General features: G+C 36.2%; 3 protein-coding genes across 3 annotated transcripts; 2 read left to right on the top strand and 1 right to left on the bottom strand.

The window, feature by feature from the left end:
• The first annotated feature begins 9,911 nt into the window (after positions 1 to 9,911).
• On the top strand, positions 9,912 to 11,940 carry LOC122290282 (NAC transcription factor 56). The gene is made up of 3 exons (XM_043097911.1): positions 9,912 to 10,275; positions 10,394 to 10,701; positions 10,806 to 11,940. Exons 1-3 carry the CDS (start codon positions 10,092 to 10,094, stop codon positions 11,397 to 11,399), a joined length of 1,086 nt encoding a protein of 361 aa, XP_042953845.1. The 5' UTR covers positions 9,912 to 10,091; the 3' UTR covers positions 11,400 to 11,940.
• Positions 11,941 to 15,017: 3,077 nt separating this feature from the next.
• On the top strand, positions 15,018 to 16,442 carry LOC122288964 (cell division cycle protein 123 homolog). The gene has a single exon (XM_043095806.1). It carries the CDS (start codon positions 15,242 to 15,244, stop codon positions 16,250 to 16,252), a length of 1,011 nt encoding a protein of 336 aa, XP_042951740.1. The 5' UTR covers positions 15,018 to 15,241; the 3' UTR covers positions 16,253 to 16,442.
• An 809-nt stretch (positions 16,443 to 17,251) lies between these two features.
• On the bottom strand, positions 17,252 to 22,798 carry LOC122289396. Its single transcript, XM_043096367.1, has 8 exons — positions 22,787 to 22,798; positions 21,335 to 22,087; positions 20,057 to 20,197; positions 19,844 to 19,957; positions 19,582 to 19,755; positions 19,090 to 19,205; positions 17,725 to 17,809; positions 17,252 to 17,595 (listed from the first exon to the last, which is right to left on the bottom strand). Exons 1-8 carry the CDS (start codon positions 22,796 to 22,798, stop codon positions 17,590 to 17,592), a joined length of 1,401 nt encoding a protein of 466 aa, XP_042952301.1. The 3' UTR covers positions 17,252 to 17,589.
• Positions 22,799 to 23,265: the final 467 nt, after the last annotated feature.

The following is a 23,265-nucleotide window of genomic DNA, read 5'->3' on the forward strand; positions in this document are numbered from 1 at the left end:
ATTGACTCATTTTAATAGAAAATCATCATTTTATAGCAAATAACAAACTATAAAGAATTGTCTTTCTATAAATTAATGATAGGTCCTAAAATATTTAATACTATTAAGCTTGCAAGGCTTCTATATAATATGGACCAGCTACGTAGTAGTACGTGTTAAATGGACCTTTGACAGTCACTTCATTTTCATTTTACCTCTTCGTATTCGATCGAATTCATATACAATTTGAAACGTATAAGTTATTGCCAATTGCGTGTGGACCATGATCATCATTTGGAACTACCTTTATCTATCTATGAAAGTTGTTAACTTTTTCGTCTTTTCGAGGATCGAATATTAGGATCGGCGAAAAAGAATCCGGAAACAACCCTCAAACATGTAGTGCTACTACTTTTCACAAGCGACGAAACATTCATATAATCACAAAAATAAATATAAAAGCTATTCTAGTGCTAAGCCAGCTATATTTTAAGGGGCGGCTACATTTTAAGCCAGCTATATTTCAAAAAAATGAAAGAAAAAAAGCTATTTTATAATCCACAAAAAGAAAAAAAGAAAAAGAAAAATCAAAACAAATAAAGCTTTAAGAGTATCTCCATCCGGTTCTTTAAAGTATTGTATTTTCCATAATTTGAGATTTATTATGGGGTTTTGATCAAAATACCTCCCACATCCGGATCCCCATTTTAGGGAAAAGGTTTAGAGAATAAACAGTAAGTCTCCATATTTGAAGACTCACTATTCATTCCCTAAATCATTTTTATCAATATTTTATTCTAATATATAAAATAAATAATTTTCTAATCATCTACACTTTCTCTCATATTCATATTTATTATACTTTTAAATAATAATTTTAAAAATAATTTAATTAATTAAGAAAATATATAAAAATTAATTTTAAAAATATTATCATATTCACAAAAAAATAATTTAAATTTTTGTTTAAAATATTCAATAGAGTAATAGTTCAAAAAATAAGAAAAAATATTAAGTAGTTAAATTTGAAAATAGAAGTGAAAGAAAAAAATAATAAAAAAAGAATAGAAAAATATTATTTAATAGAATAGAGATAGGGATGGGGAATGAGATGTAGGAGGTTTTTGAAAGATGAATAAAATTTAGAAAAAAAATTTAAAAAAATATAATTTTGAGTTAAATTATAGGAATGAAAATAAAGAATGAGATGAAAATGCTCTAAACAATAATCGACCAGTCGACCGCCGGCTTGCTTTATTATCTTTTGTAAAAGATATTCGGATATTCCGATAATTTGCTTATGAGGAAAAACGTGGGTGGCACGATTTTTGCGTTTACGCAGAAAAGAGGGACCCAAATTGCAAGCGACTTTTCATCAGACTTTTTGATTCGAGTAATGATAGTTGTAATAATAAGTTTATAAGTGTTGTATATATATATATTTTAAATATGAAATTTATATTAAAAAAATTAAATTTTTAATAATAAACTTAATTTTTTTAAAGCGATTATGTATCGCTTATATACTATATAACTATATCTAACATTATTCTCTTGTAATATATAATTGTTAGCCAAATTTAATTAGCAATTATAAGAACTATCTATAATCTTGTTTTAATCTTTTTGCTTCCTCTCTTCTTCTACTAAAGCCAACAAATGAATAAAATTACATTGAAAAGGATTATTGTAACAGATATTATAAATTTATATAGACAGATTTAAAGAGTATGATATGTAAATGCTCTTAAAGTAGAGATATATATATATATAATTAAAACTTTAAATAATAGAAAAGTAAGTGTTTTTATTTAGAGAATTAATATTTGTAATTCTAGAATACGAAAATCAACGTATCATTTATGAAAAAAATAGATAAACATATTATCTACATGAAATAATTATTTTTTTAATGATAATTTTCTTTTTAAAATGTGTGGGTAGGACTTACGCATATGAAAATTGTATTTAGTATTATTATTTATTTATTTAAGATTTGACAAAGCCTTTTACTAATCCAATATCGTTAATATGCTAACGCATGCACTTATGTCATAGAAATTACATTTTTCCTCGGGCCATATTACTGCGTTAATGTGGTCAGCATTAATTAAAAGTTTTTACATTTTCCATATATATAATAATGTAGACCACAACTTTAGAATCCATGTATGACTGCTCGATCACTATTCAAACCATGAATTTTGACCATTCAAATTCAGATACGTACTTGTCTCTTGTCACGCATGAAGTACTCCCACATCACATTTGTGGCTGTCCCATTCACAACCTCGTAATGCTCGTCACTAAAATTTTTAAGTAAATAAATACGTTACTCACGTTACGCAGTAATGCATGCACATCTAGTTATATTATCTATTTTGTTCGGATCGATAATGTTACCTTATTTATTAAAAAATAATAATTTAAAATAAAATAAAATAAAATAAAAAATTCAAAAATATCTTTTATAGATATTTTTTTAATTTTGTAATAAACTATCCGTACTTCGTCGATGAGACAAAATAAACGAGAAAATAGCAATTCTCTTTCATATACATAAAAAAAAAAAAAAAAAAAAAATACAAACTCTCTGATGGATCCGCCCCTGAAAATGCTTTTACATGTATGTACGCAACGTAGAACAAAATTATGGATCGAGATGGCGGAGTTTAAGCCACCAAATGATCACGGGCTGATTGTTGTCGCTGTAGTTTGTACCTCTAGTGTCCAATTTAGTTCAGACCGGTCTAGGTTTACAAAAAATCCGGTACCGAACAGTATAAATCATCTTTTCTTTTATTTTTTTAATTTTTTTTATTTATACATTTTTTTAATCATTTTAATTATTTTTTAAAAAACAATAAAATTTATAAAATGTGAAAATAATATTTCTCTTTAGCTAATATGTTTGCAGCGTGGTTCGTTTCTGTAAAAGAATGATAAAAACGTATTATATTTTCAAATTATCTCGTGTTAAAAAATTTTAAATTCCCTAAAAGAATTTAATTCTTGTGTTAAAAAATTATCTTTTCAAGATTTTTCATGTATTTATTTGAGTCGAAATTTTTTATTGATCATAAGTATTTTTATTATCATTTTCTCAATATTTCTCGATATGATATCAAATGACTGATTCACAAGTAAAATATAATAAATAATTTTTAATTATTTATACCATAGTATGAGATGATAGAAACATAATAATAATAATATAAAAAAATCTAATTGTAAGCACAATTGTGCATTAATATGTGTACTAATCTATTGTGATTGGTCAAAAAGTAAATTTTATTGAAAACAGTGCTAATTTAAATTTTAAGTATAAAAGAATTAATATTGATATACAGATTAATACGTGACTTTACTTGTATATAATAAAACTCATAAAAAAAAATAGTGAATAACATTAGTGATATTGAGCCTTTCGTACCCGATTAAAAAATCTCGACATTGAACCAATATTCACCGAGAGAATTGCCTCTTCCCAAACCCAGCTCAAACTGCTCAGTTGAATTTATTAACTTAATCCAAAGCCCATTCCAAAAATACTGAAAGGGTGTCGTTTGCTTTGGGGCCCAATAAATATGCACAGACGTTTTTATGGGTATTGGAAGCATTTTGTTTGAGTGATTTTTCATTCCATCTCTCTCTTTCGAAGCACAATTTCGTACTTCGGCTCAAGCCCAAACCAGTACCTCAAATCTTTTTAATCTATGATGAAAACATCATGCATGACGTACAATACATCGATCAAAAGTAGCACTCGGCCGACGGGTTAGGATATTTGCAAACTAGTGTGCGTATAAATTGTAATCTTAAATAAATATCTGAGGCCATTAGTTAGAGCATCTTATATAGCACGTCTTGTCATAAACTACTTGCTTATACATGAAAAGGATGTCCCAAAAATAATGAACCATGGAAGTAATACTGTTGAGATATTGCAGACATCAAGCACAACCAAACAACAGATATGGCATTATTAATATTAATGGACAATATTAGGGGAAAGTGAGAGGGAGAGATGGGTGGGATTATTTCAACGCAATTAAAGAGGCCGTATGGTCAGCTTCAAATTCGGTGCTCCAAAGGATTTTTATCTTGTCTAGCTACCTGTAATTGGTTCAAAGAATGGCTGGTGATTTCGAGTTTTCGATGATCGATCGATTGGCAAGCCATGCATGCTCTATCAAAATGACTAAAAAATTGGTGAAAGGAACCTCTCGATCACGTACATTTTCTACCTTGCTTACTGTACAAGGCTAAGGAAAGATCTTTATGGACTGTCTTAATTCTTAAGCTGTAGTGGTAGTACTCCTCATGAATGAAGTGACAAACACACATTTGTTTTGCATAATATGTATGTATGTATGTATGTTTCCTATATAAAACTGCAATACGCGCGGTTATACACACTGAGAAAAGTAAATTGTGGTCTCTTTGAAGAGATTCAAGCTCCAAAATTAACCGGCGGTATTTCTAGAATTTCGATATTTGGAAAAGTTCTCATGAAGTGCATGTGTAATCCCATTTATACGTGCTAACTGTTATTAGTATACGGCACATATGCAAATATTTTCAAGATTGCTGCACGTGCCTTAATTTTAAAATTAATTGAAATATAAATCGCCTCAAAATCTTCAATTTAGATTTTGATATCTTTAATTAATCATGTCCAACGACATGTTACAATATTTTAAAGACAAAATATATTTAAAATATATCATATTAACATGCAGGGGAATGATAGGAGTCATACATGCAATGATTGGGCTATCCTTAACATTTGGGGTCATTAATACTACTATTATATATATGACAACAAGCTGCTACGTACGTATATATCCTGGCTTGCAAGTCTCAGACTGCGGCTTTGATGCCTCATGAGGAACAACACGTACTAAAAAGCCTCTATACTTTTACTCTATCGAGAAACCTCATAGTACATGGTTTTGATATTACATGAGTCATCGACCATATCTTTGACCTATGGATGCTCTTTTAATGCAATAACAAAAGTACTATATAATATATATCTATGTTGCAAACGTGCGTGCGTGCGTGCGTCTACAAGCAACGGCCAATAAAGACAAGCTAGGTCAAAAATCAAAATCAATTATCCAAGGAACTATGTACTTGCCTCCACGTACAAATGGATCGACTTGTTCATGCATATATATATGGCATGCATGCACCCTATATATTGATCGGCATTTGCAGTTGATTACAAGTCATTTAGACCCTGCGAAATCATGTGATGCAGACGAAGAAATGCTTACGTTTAGGAGGAAAATTATCTTTAATTATAATATTTATAGTGCGCTATATATAGAGCTAGGGTTTCCATCTTGGAAACGCAAGCTTCATAAATATATAACATACATGCATGCATGTCCCCGACTTAATTTTTGTGATTGCGACGGTTATAAAAAGCAAATGAGAACACATGAAGAGAATTCTGAAGCCAAGGATTTCAGAAGGAAGTGGGTTGGAACGGCCTTCCCGCTACATGACGAACCTCTTTTGGCTGGAAACTTTGGTCTGTCGTACTGAACTTATAATTACGTATGACGGATGGATACAATGCTAATTGCCAACTGACTAGACAGGTCCCATCACATCTTAAGGAGCATGCAATCGTGACTTTGCCCAAATTCTTTAAGAGGAGATGGTGGAGTTAGGCCTTTCTTATAGCATGATCGTCGATGCTGGACTAAGGCGCGGGGCCGAAACATCCAATATGTTATATGATCATCTGAATTGGGGAGTTAGCATATGTACTCATGTTAAGATACCAAAACATTAGGGTAAAAATTGCCAAATATTCGAACAAGGTCATGAGTTGCTTTGATCGCATATATATATATATATATAGATTGATTAGTTAGAATGTAGTAGAACTACTCCAATATCTATCCTAATTTCCTGCTCTTTTTAAATCATGTCTTAAAGTCGTGATCATTTCCTTTGAAACTAAGCTCCGACTCCATTATAATTTGTTCTCCCAAGCCCTACATAAGTACCCTGTCCAATTTTAGTTGACCAATATTTCACATGATGATTAGCCAAAATTAATGTTCGGAGTACTACTATTTTTACTGATTAAAAAGTTCCATTAATTTATGTTGTTCTTTATGTGGATTACAGGGCCAATTAATTAACAGCTCATGAATGACTACACCTAGCTATATATATCAGCTTTCTCATAAGATTCTTAATTCGATCAAATTGGTGGTACGTACGTACTCTAGCTAACAGTACTACTAGCTAGTACTTATAAGGGCCGGTTTAGTTTTGGGTGAAGAAATATCAAATTATGGATTAATAATATTACCCCATGACATGTGTTAATGTCGTATTTCGTACGTCTTTATATCAAGCTCCAGCGACTTAGGTCTTTGAGCTTAGACCTGCACACTTAGAGATAGAAAACATAGATAAGAGTCAAGGGCCTATGTGCAAGCCGGGCAGTCTCTGATACTTAAATTAGTATCACCTTAATAGTTCATTCGAGAGAGTAAAGAACCAAAAAGCTTTCACATGAGGATTGGCTTTTATACTAAGTTTCTGAGGGTCAACTACCTATACCTTGTGTCAAGAGAATGTTTCTTCAACAATTCCTTTAGTCAAATTTCTTTAATATTGTGTGACTTCTAGGGTGACGCAATTAATGCTTACTGGCACTCTGTCCATTTTATCCTATGGGTGTACACCTTCAGGCTCCTCCTCTCTTGTCTATTAGAAGATCAAGGGCCTCCACGTTTCCCGCTCACCTGCCTATACAGTGCTATTTGAGCTTAGGCATCATAGGGGCAGACCGGATGATGTGTCCCCTCCTACTTTGCATTTGTGGCTTCCCCTATGCTTATGGCCATGGGTTGAGTTCTGCTTCAAGGCCGGGCACCTCTAATGGGCCGAGAGGTCGCCTAGCCGGGCATAGCTGCCCATGTTTGGGTTTGTCTTTTGGATTTTCAACCTAAGGGGAAAAATACTCTTACACCATGCATGCATGGTGCCATGCACATCCTTTTCTTTTTTTCTTTTCTTTTCTTTTTTCTTTAGTTATAAGTTACATGCTCAGCCACGATCATCAAAATAATTAAGGGCGCCGGTACTGTTTGCAAATTCACATGACCATGAACAAGATAATGCAAACATCGAAGGGCATGCAATTATAAGAATATGATCACGTTATATAATATATAATATTATATATATGTATATAAATATATATGTTACAAATTATGATTAATTACACGTTAATCAATCTTCTTATTAGGTACTAATTAATTACCCACATAGCTATATAAAGTAGTGAGGATAAAAAGAGCAAGTTAGGTATACCGGGAGAGGTAGAAATCGACTGCTACGTACCATAAATTTGATAACATGATCAGTGTTGATATTATCCCTATCTATGGTCTCAATTATTGCTTATGCAATCCACATGCTTAACAACTAAATAGAAAGGTATATATAACCACCCATATTTCAACAACTCTCTCTCTTGAATGAGTGTGTTTTTTTAAATGTTTAAAAAATATTTTAAAAAGTAGATAGCATGCATACCCAGTGGTAAGATCAGTTGGGCGGCACAGTACTAATATTGCTCATATATATATATATAGATTAATTAGTACTATATGGTATTTGAGCTTGGCTGGTAGAGCGATAATGGTACCAGTCTTTCTCAAGTCAAGCTTAACAATCTTGGCACTGATTTTCAACTCGATGTTAAACTGGCAACGTTTTCTTCTGATCCAACTAACTCGAAACCTACATAAAAATATTAAAAAAAAAATTACATAATAAATAAAACAAAAAAGAGTGGTCGAGTCCCAATATGCATGGACCCCGAAAGGTCCGCATGATCTGATTTATTCCACATCAATAATGTCTCATCAGGTCGTTGTCATAAATTTACACATATATATATATAATATTATATCTAAAATAGTTACTGAGACAATGATAATAATAATATTAAGAGATTTTTATCTTTTTTTCGTTTTCTCTCCCCAACTCGTTCCTCTCTATCCAAACAGTCAGCGATCACAATCTCACCGCCTGGGGGTTGCAGCTTTGACTCATCCCTCCTGCTCAACCAGCCACCGTCGGCATTATCTCTAAATTTTTTTTTTTTAACTTTTTTTAAGACTTCAGGCAATAGCATCTAGATACACTGATCTGTTGCTTTCTTGCCTTCTACAGTTGGCACGCGCCTTACCACGGGACTCTCTAGCCACCGATCTGTCAAATGGTAGGAGAATATTGTCCAAACAATTAGCATGTGTGTCTCATGCGCAGCTTACAATGCGCGTGAGATCCACACGCATCACCATGCCAGGATGAGTCCTCTACCGCCACGCGAAACATCATCAGGGTCAGCAGCTTCGACTCTTTCAGATTTGAGTGATCTTCTTTTTCTTAATGTGGCGTGTGATCTGCACGCGTCACCACAGCCAGTATATCAGTTTATCAGTAGGTTGCTATTCTCTTATGTTTCTATTTTTGCTAACCACTAATCAAAATAAAATGTCAGTGATAATCTTCTTCAGCAGGACCAGATCAGCAAAATGTAACACACTCTTTTCTACTATGACTTTTAGTAGTAGTTTTGTAATCTGTTTATCAGACAATGTAATTATTTTTACTCAGCACCCCCTTTGCAGCACATGGATTAGAGTCCCTTTTTTTATTTGAGAACTTGCTTTTTTTTTTTTTTTTATTTGCTGGTGTTGTTTTTGTTTGTTTTGAAATGATTATTAGGATATTAAATCTCATATTATTATAACTACTTAGTTTAATCATTTTTATTTATTTTTTTAAAAAAGAAGAGATAGTAATAATGATAATAATAATAATAATAATAAAATGGCAGGTGGCCGGGATATCAATACAACTGCTGTAGTATATTCACACACTCAGTGACTCATGAATGTATTTTCAGATGAGTCTGGGTGCCATTCATGTATTTGTTGAGGAATATATATAAAAAAAAAATGGCATGCAAGTTTTGATTGGTTGATATAATTAATTTGTCCAAAAAAAGAGAGAGATTTTGATTGAATAATGATGTCATCTCCTTCAATCGATCCAGATGGCCGTAAGAAATATAGATGAATTATTATGAACATGAAGTACTCTCCTCATGATGCATGTTGGCATGGGACCCTCTGGTCGATCATAGACCAGCAGGTTGGACCCACAAAAATTTTGGCCACGCCGAAAGGACCTGGGGCCACTCAGGGAAAAACAACGAAAGTAGTAGTAATTTGATTCTTCTTAATCGAAGGTGATATGAAGACAGAGATCATATATCATGTAAATCCGGACAAATGCATGAACACTCATCTTTACTTGAATGCATCCAATGACCATCAATTTACAGCGCCGTTACATTCTCATCCTTTTTCCTTTGACGTATGTACAGCACCATCTTTTATTTTTAAATTAATTAAGATAATTTTATAGATTTGCATAACAAAAGCATGACATCCGAAGCCAAAAGCTGTGTTCTCACTCTCCCCCCACCACTCCCACACACACTTACCTCTCCATTATCTCTCTTCCTTGTCTTGTGTGGACTGTGGCCCCCAGAAGAACCCCCCACCCACGTGTCAAACCCTCCTAATTCGGAACTTCACTTGTCAAGCTCTCGACGGCCCAATTTACCCTTCTCTTCATGATCGATCGGTTACCCATCACCTCCATATCACTCATTTTCATTTGCCAACCACGTCCATCTCTTTTTACCACTATCATTAGCTAGCAATTAAGAAAATGACTAATCTAACCTTAATCCGGCGACGTGGCATGCATTCGTTAGTTTCTTAGAAATCCACATGATGGAAGTGCATGTGTATTTTATCGGCCATGCACCCACCCACCCACATGAGTAGTATATAGTCAATATCCTATATAATTCTCCATACCCATTTAATATTGAAGGCCTCGAAATTAACTCATTTGCAACAAGCTAGCTCTGTACAATCGATCTCTCCAAGCTCTCTTTCTCCGTTATGTTCTTCTCTGATAAGCCTAATTTGCAGCCCAAACCAAAAAAGTTCTGAAACATACGCCGCTGCTAGCGTTAATTCGTGCGAGTCATGGAGAGCACTGACGTGTCCACCGGCTCGCGACGGCCGAACCTCCCGCCGGGGTTCCGGTTCCATCCGACAGATGAAGAGCTAGTGGTTCATTACCTCAAGAAAAAGGCTAGCTCGGCTCCCCTTCCGGTCGCAATCATCGCTGAGGTTGATCTTTACAAATTTGATCCGTGGGAACTCCCAGGTACGAACAATCTGTTTGATTTCATCAAAATCTAGCTGCAGACAATTTCATGTTTTCTCTCATGCGTACGTTGTAGTAGCAGTGCTTAATTAGCAGGTTTATATATACGTTTCTTCAGCTAAGGCTACGTTTGGCGAGCAAGAGTGGTACTTTTTTAGTCCTAGGGACCGGAAGTACCCGAACGGCGCTAGACCGAACCGGGCGGCAACTTCTGGGTATTGGAAGGCTACGGGAACTGACAAACCTGTGCTAAGTTCGGGGAGTAATCAAAAGGTTGGTGTGAAGAAAGCCCTTGTGTTCTATGGAGGGAAGCCTCCAAAGGGGATCAAGACTAATTGGATTATGCATGAGTACCGGCTGGCAGATAACAAGGCTAGCAATAAGCCTGCTGGGTGTGATTTAGGCAACAAGAAGAACTCTTTGAGGGTAATTTTCCAGACTGTACATGTAACTTTGATTGTTCTTAATCATTGGGGGGTAATTTTGAAAACCCATTTGAATCGGTGATGAATTGATTGTTTTTTGTTTAGCTTGATGATTGGGTCCTATGTCGAATCTACAAAAAGAACAACACGCATAGATCTGTTGATCACGAAAGGGAGGACTCGATGGATGACATGATTGGATCAATACAACCTTCAGTTGCCGTGGGCCAACATGTGAAACTACAACTAATTCCAAAGGGGCCCAGTACCAGCTATGGCCTCGAAAATTACCCCAGTATGTTTGAAGGGATAGTAAACAGTACTGATGGGATCAACTCTGCTAGCGCAATGTGCCAATTAGCCTCTTCAAGTTCCAAGCGTGAGCTACCTATGGTTCCAGCCATGGCAACCTCGAACAACTTCCCTCTGAAACGGACACTCCCTTCTTTGTACTGGAATGATCATAATCAGGACGCAACGGGGCCTTCATCGAGCAAGAGATTGCATTTGGATGATAGTGATGATCAAAGTGGAGCAAGGACGACTAATGGGAATGCATCAACGTCTATAGCCACTCTGCTTAGCCAGCTCCCTCAGACCTCTTCATTGCACCAACAGGTAATGCTGGGGTCTATTAATGGAGACGGCCTTTTTCGGGCACCTTGTCAGCAGCTTCCTGGTTTGAACTGGTATTCTTAATTAAAGTTCGAGTATTGGGTATGAGTGACTGCACATGTACATTATGAACTTCTCATGTCTAAAGTAGATTATGAAGCGACTAAAGGCTGCATGCAGAGCTTAATTCCGTCATGTAGATTGCCAGCAGTACTCCGTGTTATCTACCTGTCGAAGTTGCAGAAAGTTGGCATGGGGTAACGTACGTACGTACATGATTTTGATGGCTAACTACGAGACTAAAGAGCTAGCTTAGAGACTTTTGAAATGGCCTCGAAGTCTTCTAAGTCATGTGGAAGGTACTATATATATAGCTGCCAATTTCAGATGAGGCCATTCAGACAGTTTTATATATCCTATACAAATAAACTAGGTTTTTTTTTTTTTTCATGTAGAAATGGAAAGAAAAAAAAAAAAAGAGATGCTATATAGCTTTTCATGTAGAAAACTAAAACATACAGATGATCATTTCGTATATTTGGTCTATCCGTGGCATAACGCTACATCCTTCATGTATATATCGAAATTCGATCCTAATATATTGCAGAACTTCATTATTTTTGTACATCTTATAATAATTAAAGGGATAATGATCGATTATGGTTTGTGATCTGCGCATTATTATGTCTGTTGCATCTTGATCATTGGCCGAAGTTTGCTTCATATAATACGACTGTACATAAAAATTGTAAGCGAGTGCTTGGTTTTCGGCTTCTTTACAAAATACACATACCAGTCCTGATCTCCTGTCACTGAATAAACCCTAGCTATAAGCTAAGGTAAGATCAGATCTTTTATATATATTTCGATTATCTTTATTCTCCTTTCCATCCAGGTCTGTACGTAGGAAATATTTGAACGATGAATATGCAATCTAATGTATAGCATTCTTGCGTCCACTATGATTTGCCACTTGATGAGACTTGGGAAAGGTGAAGCGTAATTATTAATTATAACCGTCCATTGGAGAGAAATTCATTAGGACGATCATGTATATTATATTGTCATGATGGAGCTTTTGATCTTTTCTTTTCTTTATTCCTTTTCGTTTTCGTTTTTTTTTTTTTTTTTTTTTTACTGTTTTTTTGTTAAATTGGTAAAGGTATATATGAAGTAGGATGCTATTATCTTTAATTTGGCCGTAGAAACGCATCATCATCACATGATACATTAATTATTATATGCATAAAACCAAAGGAAAGACAATATTAACAGGAAAACATAAATGTATTGCCTGATCAAGAGTTAAATATCTTTTGTAGGTTAATAAATTGGTCATGTTTTTTTGGCCGACATTTTATAGAAAAAAAGAAAGAAAAGGAAGGGAACGAAGAGGAAGATCATGTACGTATTACCTCGTAAAAAATGAACTTTAAAAAGAGATTTTCAAGAGAAATTGAAACCTAAAGATCACCTAGCTAGCTAATGATCACTTATTAAAGGAACACGATGAAGGACTGTGGTTTAGGCCAGCTTACACTCGAAAGTTCAAGAAAAACCTGAAACTGTTATATATTTCCAATCATCGAGAGCTGTATATATAAATATATGATCGATGTCTCTTTTGAAATTAAGGTGTCAAAGTACTGATCATCCGTTCTCAGAATCTTCAACTTTTCTTTGCCATATTGCTAATATAAATATCGCAAGCTAGCTAGGGTACTGACATACTATTGTCATGCGGAAGAGTCATGAGAGTGCATATCGATCGATCATGACTCATGCATGGCCCAGGAAGTGGAAGTCGATTTTGCTTTTGCTTTTGCTTTTCAAAACGATTAATAAATTTTAATCCACCCAATTATATGCTCGATCGACTTGTCTTCAGAAGAAAAAATTATGAAGAAATTTGAGGACGGAAATTGTAATTTTCTTTCATCGCGCGTACTGATAAGACGTAGCTAAGTATATTCCATGACCCTTTGATGTCACACATACTGACACGAGCAAGATCAGGCTACCTCTAAAATGGCTAGATTTCTTTTCTTGCTGTCTTAATGCATGCTACATGGGGCCGTTCTCATCACTATCTTCTGAAGGGAATCATTATCTTAATTTAAGCCACACGAATTAAATAGCTTTTAATTGCAGTCCTTCCTATGGAAAAATACAAAACAACTTTATAAGATTTATCATCATGGCTGCTTAATTTTGGAATAGATATTGATGAGGCGATGAAATGCGCAATTATCGCAATCCATTTTTAGGATGATGCTCTTGCAAAGTCTTGAAAGCAATATAAATCTTCTGCATACATTGAAAGATATCTGTTTCTTTACGTCTGTATGGATATGTACCAAAATACCAATACAAGCATTCCGTGAGTAGAAATACGACAATTTGTATCCTCAACTGCAAATTATAAAAGTAAAAAAGGCATTAGAATTGGCTCACCACGTACTACTACTTCGATTCTTAATTGGATCGTACTCTTTCATGCCCATCTGATCATAAAAGTCAAAAGAAAATCAGAATTGAACGGTCATCAGTTATATTTGTAGCGTGCGTGCGAGGATCAGGGATTAATTTCTAACCAAGTTAAGAGGGTAGTAAGCTTATCATCATCCTTACACAAAAAGGTTTCAACTTTCAAATATTGATCATGATCAGCTCCTGTTATTACGGGACAAAACTGCAGGGAGGGACTGGAGTTTTCTGGCCTGCAGTTGCAGCTAGCTAGTTGGCAATATGTAGGCAATGGGAATAAAACCTTCATCATTGAACCCAATTGTATTTATAAATCATTCATTGTCTATTACCTACGTACCGTTTGTTTCAAGTATAGACAAAACAAAAGAACACTCCGAAACATATAATTACTGATCAAATCCCAAACAGACGCGCGCGCAGATGTGAAAGGGCTGAGATCTGTCTGGCCGGTACAAATGATATCATGGGAGGTGGGGTCCTAAACGACCTTACACACACACAAATACACAACAGAACAAAACCAAAGGATCAAATTCAACAGCTCCATCTTATGACCTCATAATCATTTTCGTACGAAAATGAAAATGAAATGGAAAGGATTTCTTGAAAAACAATAACCTAGCAAAGGCTACGAGTGCGGAGTGCCTGCTGCTTTTTCATTAGTTACTAGAGAAACTATATAGGATGAAAATCGTACTACGTGGATGTAGCGTTAATTAATTACTTGTCTTTTCATCTCTTATAAGCCTGCCGGTCTGAATGTGTCCCGGCTCAGTCAAGTGCACCCCGGCCGGCACGGTTATGTAGCACTGCCTAGCTAGTGAGAGGAGGCATTATTATGCAAGCAGAGAGGTGTATAGTGAGGACGGGTTTGATTAAGCTAAACTAGTAACTATTGGGTATTTTAATGCCGGTTAGATATGATATTCTCATCATCAATTAAAATTAGTGCTTATATAAAAGTTTTAATTATTGTAATAGAACGAGAATATCATGTAGAATCTAATAACTTTCTCTGGGCCAATGAGTGGAATATCCGGACAAAATTATAATGTTAGCTCGAAGGAAGACCCATGGTCATCTACAGGCCCACATACAGACCAGTCCATCTGCAGGCCCACAAATAGTCCAGTCCACCTACAGGCCCACAAACAGTCCAGTCCACACCCAGCTTTTAGGTCAGGCCCGACATCTTAATTTATTCTATCTTCCCAATTTCAACCGCTACTCGCGACCACTGCACCAGCCTCCAAGCATTTTCCTTCCCCGACTGCAGCCTTGTTCACGTTCTTCCATAGACCGCCTCACCCCACAGAAAAAGGTTAGCTTTGCATTTCTCTCTCTGATTGTTTTTTTGTAGTTGTAGTAGTAGTTAGCAAGAGAGAGAACTCAGCTTCTTGGTTAACGAGGAAAAAAGCCTCCTGCTTTATTCAAAAATGAAGGAAGAAGAAGTGAATCGATGCCAGATTCAGGAGTGGTATCCGAGATTTAAATCCTTGTCCATTAAAACCCAAATTCATGAACTTCCCGAACCCTTTATCCAATACCTTCTTGACGATTCTTCCCCTTTCCTGTTACCTATCTCCATCTCAAATGATGATGCCTTGCCCAATCGAGTTCATAAACCCGAAGACGAAGAAGACTATCAGGTATTAGAAGGATCTGAAGACGATTCAGAACCACCTTCGCCTCCCCCTTCCTTCCCTGAACTGGAATTGAAGATTAAGGAGTCAATCGAATCTCTTGGTGGTGCAGTCTTCCCTAAATTGAATTGGAGTGCACCAAAAGACTCTGCTTGGATTAGCTCAACAGGGAGTCTCCGATGCACTAATTTTAGTGAAATTGCGCTCTTGCTGCGATCATCTGACTCATTGGTCCATGATTTGTGTCATGCATATGATTCGTGCGGTGATAAGTCCTCATCAAGACCACCGAGTTTCTTCCTTGCACTCCGCAAGTGGTACTCATCCCTTAGGCCGGAGATGGAATTCCGTTGTTTCGTACGGGGTCACAACCTCGTTGGTATTTCTCAGCGTGAGGTCACAACCTTTTATCCTCTTCTTCTGGAGAAGAAAAATTATATTGAGCGATTGATCCAGGAATTTTATGAAGCTAATGTACATCTAAAATTTGAGTCGGAGAATTATACGTTTGATGTTTATGTTACCAACGATGAGCGGATCAAGGTTTTGGATTTCAACCCTTGGGGTGCATTTACATTGCCTATGTTATTTGATTGGGAGGAATTAGAAGAGACTAGTAGGGAAGAAGGAAAGACGGTCGATTTCAGAATCGTGGAGAGCCAGTGCGCTGTTAGACCTGGTTTGAAGACAGCAGTGCCATATGATTATTTGGATGTCGGCCCCGGAAGTGGCTGGGATCAATTTCTGAGGAGTGCTGACGATGAGTATCAGAGGCAGACGAGGTCTACTGAAGCAGGTGCTTGAGGTGCTTTTGAATGTCTTGATTCTTGAGAATAGGGTTTGCTGCAGTTTCCTCTCTACAACTACAGTGTTTGTGTTCGCTTTTCATGGGCAGACTACGGATGTAATCTGTATTTTTTTCAATGGTTGTGTACCGTTGATCGAAAAACAAGCTTGAGCATATGCAAATCTTCTTTGGTCTTTCCCTCTTCCATTCAATTTCCTTATTTCTGATTATCATCTTGATTCTAAAAAAGTATGGGGATTTGGACTTAGACACTATCTTGCATTTAATTAAATCACAACCTCGTAGTCATTCCTCCATACATAATTCATAAACGAAGTTTGGCTGACATGCGAATTATCATTGCCATCATCGAGGTTCGCAAGATCTCATCAATGGGGCTATCCATTGGCTTGCAGCATCCTGAAATGGCATTAGAGAGGGTCTTTCGTCTGAATGGCTATCCATTTAGCACTAGGTTCTCGGTTTTAGATTTTGTTCTTAGGAGTTCTTGGGATTGAAGGGACTACGTATGTATCATTTTTTATCTGTAGTTACCTCTTGATTTGAAGGTATTGATGGTACTTCCATGTTAGCGCATGATGCCTTATTCTAATTGTAAGTTGTATTGATGAATGTGGATGGGAAAAGCAGCCAAGTTACGAGGATATTGCCTTCTTTGGCAGGCAAGACTCTTGAGATTTTTTAACTGTGGTAAGCAGGTGGTACTTGAGGAAGAGGCATACCGAGCTCCATCCAATCCACAACTTGATAACATCTTACAGGGACCCAACAAAAACACGAGTTTATTCCTCCCAAGGTCCAGTGATTTTTTTATTTTTATTATTATTATTATTATTATATATATTTTTGTGCTCTCAAAGTAGAACTCGGACACCAAACATGATGGTGTCCATTGAGATGGCCTTTAAATTACAAGAAGAAATTGAAAGTTGGGTAAAACTATACTTCACTCTGTGTCACTAACTTGTACGAGCATCCTGCGATTTGAATTGTGATTACGGCGGCAAAGGAAACACACATAATTAAATCATAGGTCACAATTATGATGGGAGAAGTTTATACGCCTTCAACCAGCAGCTTCTCAAGAAAACTTTACAGTAGTACAGATGACTGTTCCAATGACAAGGACGAATGGAAGCCAGGGTTGTATGCTATACATATAAGTTTCTGAGATGTCTGCACTATATCCGATAATTAATCGTGCCAGCCATGATCTGCATTGCTTTGTATATCATCCCTTTTGAGTCACAATCCACGAGAAAGTGGGTATTCTCTCTCACAGTTGAATCAGCAATTCCTCTAACCATCCGACTTCTGATTGTTACAATGTTGTTTACTCCTGACGGGGGAACAAGAAAATGACAACAGAAGGTATGCACGTCAGAGACTATTCAGCACTTATGTAACAGTTAAATTTGAATGAAGCTGCAAGTGCAAAATGATCCTAGAAGCCACTTGCTTCATGTACCTGAGGAGGATCTATGGACGGAGAACTGGTGTTGGCTTCTTCTGGTGCCTCTAAGATTCTTGCTTCTGACTTCTCATTTGAATAACTAGCAAAGAGAAAATAAATCAATGTAAGAAACAGAACATAACCAAACATTGCCAAGTCCATGCAACTAGTTAATTTAGACTAACAAAAGCTAGCCATAGAAAAACTTAACACCAAAATCACGCGATTAGTTTTTTTTTTGATAAGTAAAATCACGCGATTAGTTGACACAGGTTTCTTGAATGAACGCAAAACAGGAGAATTCTAATGGTTGAGATTTTCCTTAAAATAAAGAAATACAAGAGAGAAGACAAAAGATAACGAGGAGAAACTATGGTTTAGGTCTGCCCAAAGAAAGTCACAGAATCAGTCAAATTCTATCCACATGTGACATATCCTTGCATCACATACACCCAATATAAGCCAGAAAACTCAAACTCTTTGTACTTATTTTGCAGGATCACTAGAATTCGATGGCTGCAGACAATTTCAATGAATGCAATCATGCACTTTATCTGTGGAAGAAACAAAATAGTCATGCAGCTTCATCTTCGAGTAGTGTAGATGATTTGCTCTATCTTTACACAGGCATTACATAAAACTTCAAATAAGCCAGAAAACCAAGCATATCTAAACACTGGACCAAATCAGGAGCCAATCCCAAACTGACATTGTGAGGAAAGCCATCCCTCAACATGCACATCTTCTTCACATATATTTTTGTGCCAATAAAGTCACAACAGGAACAATGATGCCTACTTGGCCTTATGCTAATGCTTGAATATTGTTCCCCCAATTAGGTGTCCCCCTATATATGCCCCTAGTGTACTTGGGTTGCACCAACAACACTTTTGAATAAAGTGTTGTATTCAAAAGTGTTGATCTTTGCCTATAAAAAACATATTGTTCCTTCAAAGAAAAAGAAACGAGGAAGAAGACAAAAAAGATGAGGGCAACATGGTTTAGATCTGCCCAAAGAAATCTCAGAATCAGTAATTTTATCCTTGCATCAGATACACCTAACTGAGGACATTTTAAGTAAATGAGATCAGCAATTTAAATGAATGCAGTCACACAGCTATATATTTTAACAGAGTATATGATTTGCTCAAACCAGCATGAGATTTAAGATTTCCAAACATCCCATCTTTACGCATTCATCACATGAAACTTCAAATAAAATAGAAAAACGGATCACATCTAAAGCATATCCAAATTTTAGTCATTTGGATTGTTCTCCACCAACTAGATCATTTTCAGGAGAATATTTAGAATCAATACCAAGTTCTTCCATCTTCAGCCCTTACCACCAACTCAATATAATCTATATTAAATACTCACGTAGATAGTATTGTCACCCAGATAAGCTCTACACAGTCCACCCAAAGAAGTCTTTGTTCCACTGGGATCACGCCATAGGTAACTAGATGAGCAAAGGGCCAAAGTTTCCATCCTGCCTGCATAATACAACCAACACCAAGGTCAGATGGAAGAGGAGTTAGATAAAAATATATATCGACCCCAACTACAAGGATCAAGCTTAACTTGGCCCGAGTTAACAATGAAAATATCATTATCAAAGCTAAACGAGCTCCTAAGATAACTACAAAGAAACATTGATGAAAAACATACACACACAATGCATACAAAATCGAGTTAGAATTTATAGAAAGATATTTCAAACATAAGAATGCAAAAAGTCAATGAATATTAACTACTTTGACACTAATTAATGAGGGCCCAGACAGAGAAGGAAGTCAGATTTTAAGTTGGACTGTAAAAACTCTGAGAAGAATGCAAATATACAGCAGTAGTAGCAGAAGGTTCACTTACAGTTAGCATTGGCCAGAAAGTTGCCTTCAATTCGTTGAGAATACTAACTGGGGATTCAAGACGCAAAAATCCCAAGACAGTAAAATAAATGCTGTTCCAAACTGCTGCCCATGCAGTTTGGTCGAAGATAACTTTGGCAGGAAGCACCCACCAGTCTTGGGAAGGAAAAAGCTCCTGGAAATAGGAGGAAGCTGTTTCAGTGAACCAAAAGAACTGAAATAGGAAATCCAATTAACAAGAAAATAAAAACCATAATGATCACCTCACAGAACTGGTAATAATAATGAGAAAGAGAACCATGTAAACTAAAGCCAACAAGGCCAGATCTGAACATTCGTGATCGATCAAACTCAAAGAGAGGTTTCCCTTCAAAGCACTGCACAATTCATGAATTTTCTTAATGAAGAAATTATGTAAAGGGTAATTTCTTACAGCAAAAACAAGATCAAGGACTAATTTGACAACAAGGACAAACCTGTGCAATCCAATCCCCTAGAGAATACACCACTCCACTAATAACCATTTTTGCTAAAACTGGATTTTTCTTAAGAGCTTCCTCGTAAGCAGTCCAGTTGTGTTGAGGTGCATATCTTAGTATCTCAAAAATCGTCCACCCCTATAAAATAATAATAACAAGTTTAGAAGATACAATAGATTAAACCCACATTTATTGCGCAATGCATGAATAAATCGCATGAATAAATCAAAGGTTAGAATTATTTAAAGCCCCTTTTAAATCAAAAGTACATGCCATAAAGGTTTTGATACGAGTGATTTAAGATTCCCACATTAGAAATCACAAACTTGTAAAGGTAATTCACTAGAGTAACTAGTTGGAATTTCTTTTTAAGATATTGTTTAGCACTGCTCTGGCCAATCCCAGGCTACAGCATCTCCTGGGCCTTAAGTGCACAGATCTCTCCACTTCAACATAACAGCTCCACGTCTTTTGCAGCCTTTTTTCTTGTACCCATACAGCCTTTAACTTCCAATGAATCATATCTTGCCACAAGCAAACCACCAAGTTCTCAGCAATGCAATTCATCCGTCTGCATTTGCTCATCCCAGATAAGTTTGTTCAATACAATTGTTGTATTCCGGCTGTCCATCTTGTAGTGCCATGAAAACTTAGATTAATTGCCATCTTGTGAAACTTTAAGCTTCGAGTCAATAAGTTGAGATCAATCACGAAACCTTGGAAAATCAGGTCCCAATTCATTCATGCATCTTTAGTTGTATACATAGCATCATTTGACTCTTTCCAACCATATGAATTATCGAACTGGCATAAAAGCACTATGACTAGCACCAATTCATTGCGATCCAACAGACACGAATCCACTGCAAAGCACCAAAAGACAATCCAAATAATCATTTGCCGTTTGCCCCAAACAATCCTATCGAAATTTGGAGCAGCATACCCATTGCCTCAGTAAACTCGGACACTCCCTTAAACCACCTTGACAATTTCCCTCAGCCCCGATCGAAAAAGAAGAAAGAATAAATAGAATTTGGAGTAGAAGAAGAGGTTGAATGGATCCCCACTAAGAACCGAACTTTCCAAAAGCACAGACTTGAGCAATGAACCTAACTTAAAACCTATTTCTAATAGCATCTTTAGCATCAAATCATTAACTTCAAACACACACCAAAATCTCAAAATCACCAACGAAAACCACAACTACTCATCTAATCATCACAAACATATTATACGAACAGAAAATACTAGAAATTGATTTATAGGGCGACTCACATGCCAGTAATCCTGGTCAATGGTGAGTAACTTGGTGATGGCGAAAGAACCCGCAGCCAGAACTATAGTCGCGTTGATTGTCCTATCCAACAGTCTCTCTATTTCCTCGCTCTTCCCCACTCCATCACCAACGGAGCCCGAAGAAGAAGAAGAAGGAAAGCCTTGAAATTCACCGGCCCCTTCGAACGACAGCCTACCCTCATTCGCTCCGAACCCGCTCACCAACTCCGTTTCCAACCCACTTTCCATCTCCACCCGGCTCACCACCACGCCCTCTTGCTGGTCCGTACCGTCCGTACTCTGTACTGGGATCACATCCTGCTCTTCCCCCACGGAGCGTACCCCCCACAACTTCGTTCTCTGTTTTTTGTTTCTAGAGACAAGTGGGGTCTGGGAAAACTTGGAAATGGTTCTGAAGTTGGGCTTCGGTTTGGAAGGGGGGAGAACGCTCTGGGGAGATATGGAATGTAAGGAAGCCATGACAATGGCTGCGGCAGCAGACTTGAGTTGGGAGGAAACCGAGCTGAGTCCGACAGACTGTTTCTCCGAGTTGTAACAGTCGGAGTTGGGGGTTATGACGTTATGTAGGTTGGACTTGGGAGGGAAACTTTGGTGCCTCGCAGTGTATGGAATTGTGCTGCATTTGATTTGACTTATGTTGCATCTACGTCCATCAAGTTGGTGATGTCTTTTATTCTTTAGGATTGGCTGGCATGGTGGAAAGTAGACTTCTATGGTGGATTGTGATGCTGCCTATTTTACTTCCGAGAGATGAAATTTTAGATGATGAACGTTGTCCACATGAGAAATGGTGGCTATAAAAATAGCCACAACTTTGTAAATAAAGAAAACCTCCACAAAAAAAAAATATATATATATATATATACATTAATAAATAAATAAATACTTCAAGTTCGACTTCGCAGATGATAATGCCGTTTTCTTTGAATATGTTATATTCTAGTCTGTTAGATAATACCCGAGGCCGAGATTTGTCAAAAGAAAATACATAAATTAAATAATATTAAATAGAGTCGTGTATCAGTATAGTGGTTTAAAAAAAAATTATTATTAAAAAATTAATTTTCTTTTCATATAAGTCTTATATTTATTCACTTTTTAAAATGATTGTATAATATTTACACATTCACGACTGTAAATATTATTTTTTTTATAAAAATAATCTAAATATTAATATTGCTTTGTATAAATTGATCTGGCAAGCGTTGGTATTAAACGTGTTAATATACAGGTTTATAAATAGACTTAATTAAATATTATATATATAACATATCTTTATTTTATTTTAGTGATATCATAATATTCATTCATCTCTTGAATCCTCTCGAGCAGTCAGTAGGCCCCAACGATCAACCTGCAGGAGTCCCCTCCACTCTACGATTTAAAGCTCTATTAAGCTATCCACAAGTTCTGAATTTGTGGGCCCATAACCACGTACTCCATAGCTAATTGCCAACTCGGCATGAAGGCTACGCTTCTGTAATATCTCTTCCTAGTGGTTCAAGATAATTCCGTGGACAACATTATTTTGGCTTCATTTTCTGCGAGCCACTCCTGGTTTCCAATTGCAAGCAACGAACCAGTTTCTTGAAAATTTCGAAACGTAAGACAATGGAAGGTATGGGATTTCTCTACATCCTGTGGGCGAAGTTTAAACCGAGTCCCAGTACTGCTGCAAATAGGCCTAAAACAAGGTTGAACTCGAAGAAATCAGCAAAGTATAGAGAAAAAGAAAATTAATATTTATAATTGTGGAGTGTACAAATGCAGTACAATCTCTTTAAAAAAATGAATAAATACGATATTCACATTAAAAATAAAAAATAAACTAATTTTTTAATAATAGACATTACTTTTTTTCAAAACGATTGCGTGACATTTATATATTCTATAAATAACGTTACTTAAAG

The sequence above is a fragment of the Carya illinoinensis genome, chromosome 12 (assembly GCF_018687715.1).
Source record: "Carya illinoinensis cultivar Pawnee chromosome 12, C.illinoinensisPawnee_v1, whole genome shotgun sequence".
NCBI lineage: Eukaryota > Viridiplantae > Streptophyta > Magnoliopsida > Fagales > Juglandaceae > Carya > Carya illinoinensis.